This window comes from Volvox carteri, assembly GCF_000143455.1.
Source record: "Volvox carteri f. nagariensis unplaced genomic scaffold VOLCAscaffold_277, whole genome shotgun sequence".
Taxonomy (NCBI): domain Eukaryota; kingdom Viridiplantae; phylum Chlorophyta; class Chlorophyceae; order Chlamydomonadales; family Volvocaceae; genus Volvox; species Volvox carteri.
Genome location: NW_003307810.1, coordinates 1 through 4,133, shown reverse-complemented (window position 1 = coordinate 4,133; position 4,133 = coordinate 1). Strand labels below are relative to the sequence as shown.

Sequence of the window (4,133 nt, the reverse complement as noted above, 5' to 3'; positions counted from 1 at the left end):
CTGAGGATCCCCCAAATTGCGTGTTTAATTGCGCGTTTCGGTGTATTCTAAAGGAATCACGCGCCAAAATGCAGGTTCAATTGCACGGCTGGGTACATGTTAAATGTTAATTTGCGTGGTTCGGCGCGCTTGTGTATCGAATTACAATTAACAATCAACAACAACTCGGTGCGCTTGCGTGTCAATTCGGTGCGGCGCGCATTGCACTGTGCACGGTCCGAAAATATAAGAAAATATAAGAAAGAAGCGTGCGGGCGCCGAGCGACGAAGCAACATAAAAAAGGACACAACGACGCGCCGGCGCCGGGGTCGAACCGGCGACCGCGGCTCCCACAAGACATCGGAGCTAGCGGGCCCGACGAAGCGGCACACGGCCATGCTCCAGGGCGCCTTCCGCGGGGCCAGGTGTGGTGCGGTGCGGCGCGGGGCGCCGAACCGAACGAAGGAAGAAGACGAAAAAACCGGCGACGGCGGGGCGCGAACCGGCGACCGCGGCTCCCACGCGGCGACGGAGCTAGCCTAAAAGGCGCGGCTCCGAAACCGCGGACGACACCCCAAAAAACGCGAAAACAGCAAGCGGCCACCCGGACGGACGGACGGACAGACAGAAAGTTGGGGTAAGGTCTCCGTCCCGACGACGGAACGACTAAACGTCGTCCGTCTAACGTCGGGACTACGACTATAAACGACACCTCAACTTAAATTGTTGTCACAGCATCCAAAGGTTCTGTATCTATTCTAAAACGTGTGCGTATACTATGAGCTGCGCCAAGTGCCGTACACGAACATATGTGCGTGTACGACAAACAACTCAACACCTGTTCAGCAACTCAGCTATCAGCCCTGGCCCCTGTACAAAAACCTGGCGTGCAGCCTGACATGGCCACATACCTGCTGCAGCCCACTGCCCAACACCATCCCTGGCTGCTGCAGCTGCATGAAAAACAAGAGGCGCCCCGAGGCCACTGCCATGTTTAGCTGAATCCAAATGGAAGCATCCTTGCTTGCCATGGAGAGGCTGGCAGACTCATGTGTTTTCTACAAGCCCCCACAAGAAGAGTTTGGGGCTACTGAAACTGTAGCAGTCGCTCACCTGGGCGGACTACTGGCTTTGCGGAAGCGTGGAATTTAGAGTCCTCGCTGAGGCAGGGAGAAGTCCAACCCAGCAACAAGCACTAGCATACATAGACCCGTACGAAACAATCCGAGACAGCGGCAGCGGAGTCTTGAACTCTGAACACCAAGTAGTCATGATACTTAAGTGCCTCACCATGGCACCCCGCCCAGGTAGCTTACATCTCGGCCTACCTGCCGGAGATTCCATACTACGTTCCTGCCGTGCTAGGATACTGTCGGTGTATCCTCCGGTGGCAGGTTGGTACAGGAGGGTATCCTCTGGTGGCAAGGTGGTACAGGAGGGTACCCTCCGGTGGCAAGGTGGTACAGGAGGGTATCCTCCGATGGCAGGGTGGTACAGGAGGGTACCCTCCGGTGGCAAGGTGATACAGGAGGGTACCCTCCGGTGGCAAGGTGGTACAGGAGGGTACCCTCCGGTGGCAGGGTGGTACTGGAGGGTACCCTCCGGTGGCAGGGTGGTACAGGAGGGTACCCTCCAGTGGCAAGGTGGTACTGGAGGGTACCCTCCGGTGGCAGGGTGGTACAGGAGGGTACCCTCCGGTGGCAAGGTGGTACAGGAGGGTACCCTCCGATGGCAGGGTGGTACAGGAGGGTACCCTCCGGTGGCAAGGTGGTACAGGAGGGTACTCTCCGGTGGCAGGGTGGTACAGGAGGGTACCCTCCGGAGGCAAGGTGGTACATGTACAGGAGGATACTCTCCGGTGGCAGAGTGGTACAAGAGGGTACTCTCTGGTGGCAGGGTGGTACAGGAGGGTACTCTGAAAACTACATCAGTTGGTGATTTCAAAAGGACCTGTTTGATGGCTACCAGAAAGGTTATGGGCCAAAAATGGAGAGGGGGGCTTAACTAGGCATTCTTTTACCCCTTCTGGAAGGGTATGCCCGGAAGCAGAAGCCCGGTACAGGAGGGTACTCTCCGGTGGCAGGGTGGTACAGGAGGGTACTCTCCGGTGGCAGGGTGGTACAGGAGGGTACTCTCGGGTGGCAAGGTGGTACAGGAGGGTATCCTCCAGTGGCAAGGTGGTACAGGAGGGTACTCTCCAGTGGCAAGGTGGTACAGGAGGGTACCCTCCGGTGGCAGGGTGGTACAGGAGGGTATCCTCCGGTGGCAGGGTGGTACAGGAGGGTACTCTCCAGTGGCAAGGTGGTACAGGAGGGTACTCTCCGGTGGCAAGGTGGTACAGGAGGGTACCCTCCGGTGGCAGGGTGGTACAGGAGGGTATCCTCCGGTGGCAGGATGGTACAGGAGGGTACCCTCCGGTGGCAGGGTGGTACAGGAGGGTACCCTCCAGTGGCAAGGTGGTACAGGAGGGTACCCTCCGGTGGCAGGGTGGTACAGGAGGGTATCCTTCGGTGGCAGGGTGGTACAGGAGGGTACCCTCCAGTGGCAGGGTGGTACAGGAGGGTATCCTCCGGTGGCAGGGTGGTACAGGAGGGTACCCTCCGGTGGCAAGGTGGTACAGGAGGGTACCCTCCGGTGGCAAGGTGGTACAGGAGGGTACCCTCCAGTGGCAGGGTGGTACAGGAGGGTATCCTCCGGTGGCAGGGTGGTACAGGAGGGTACCCTCCGGTGGCAAGGTGGTACAGGAGGGTACCCTCCGGTGGCAAGGTGGTACAGGAGGGTACCCTCCGGTGGCAAGGTGGTACAGGAGGGTATCCTCCGGTGGCAGGGTGGTACAGGAGGGTACCCTCCGGTGGCAAGGTGGTTCAGGAGTAGGGTTGGAAGTCATCTAAGACTAAACTTCTTAACTTATATGAGAACCTTTAGAAAATAAACCTAGCTAATATCTATAGATATTAGATGGCCTTTTTTGGCGCCTTAGATGTACGGCAGCTCCGAAACCTTAGCAGAGACCTTAGGTGGTCCTGAGAAACTTTAGGTGAAGCTGTCTGAGGACTCATCGAATAGTTACTGAGTTACATTCCCAATGGCTGACGTCGGTGAAGCCTCTGGCAAGCCGCCGAAGGGCAAGCACGAGTCCAGCAAGGATACTTACACCTACAATGGCAAGGAGTACTCGGCCAAGGAATTTTACGAGAAGCTGAAAGACAGCAAGCGAAATAGCCATGCTTCCTGGTGGGCTTTCTTCAATGTTGTGCTGGTAAACAGCGCAGTGAAGCTGGCCTGCACGTTTTGCCCCACCCTGCGCACTCAGGCCTCACAGTTCTCGGGTCTGCGGTGTGTGACGGTGTTGTTAGCTTGTCAGGGCTTGGTCCGCTAAAATGTTAGACGTGGTCCGTGTTGTTTGCTACGCTTCCAGGTGTTTCATGCACTGGCTTTTCAGCACGCGTATGCAGTTTCGCGGGGGAAGGTATACCTTCCCCGGGGGAAGGTATACCTGCCCATTACGTAATGGGCAGCGGGGTACACCGACTGGCATGTGGTGCCTGGTATCATGGTGTGCAGTTCGGCAGTTTGCCAATCGCTGTGTTCTTTGGAGCGTTTAGGGGCTTGCTACTTGCTATGTAGGCGCTATGTAGGTAGGTGGCCTGGGGCTGCTGACGTGCACGTCAGCATGTGCTGAGTAGCTGGCCGCAATTTGGTTGGTGCTGCTCATCTGCAACAAACACCAATCAGGGCGTGGTTCGTTGCTAGAGTCCTCATCTGCCATTGCCACCAAGTGGCGGTAGCAGTGCAGTTGCATTGGGGATTCGGAGGGCAGACTAGCGTTGATTAATGCTCGTTTCCATGGGCGTGCGGTGTCTTGCAGGCGGTGGTGTCCCGTGGGTCCCTTGCCCCGTGTGCCCACTGAGCACCTTTCGCTGTGCACACTCAACGCAGCGCAAAATTATTGAATGATCGTTAATATGCAGCAAATGGGGATTCTAATTCCTAAGTTTCAGCGACCCTTCCACCTGAAAGCAGCCGAGACCTTAGCTGAGATTTCTAAACTTCTCAACTAAACCTAATTAGTTTCTAATTAGGTTTAGTAGCTGAGATTTCTAAACTTCTCAACTAAACCTAATTAGTTTCTAATTAGGTTTAGTTGAGATAA

General features: G+C 56.1%; 1 protein-coding gene across 1 annotated transcript; it reads left to right on the top strand.

Annotated features, from left to right (window-relative positions):
* Positions 1 to 1,250: 1,250 nt before the first annotated feature.
* Positions 1,251 to 2,854, top strand: VOLCADRAFT_101000 (uncharacterized protein; the record flags this gene model as incomplete). Its single annotated transcript, XM_002959471.1, has 2 exons — positions 1,251 to 1,890; positions 2,013 to 2,854. 2 exons carry the CDS (start codon positions 1,251 to 1,253, stop codon positions 2,852 to 2,854), a joined length of 1,482 nt encoding a protein of 493 aa, XP_002959517.1.
* Between the last annotated feature and the right edge of the window lie 1,279 nt (positions 2,855 to 4,133).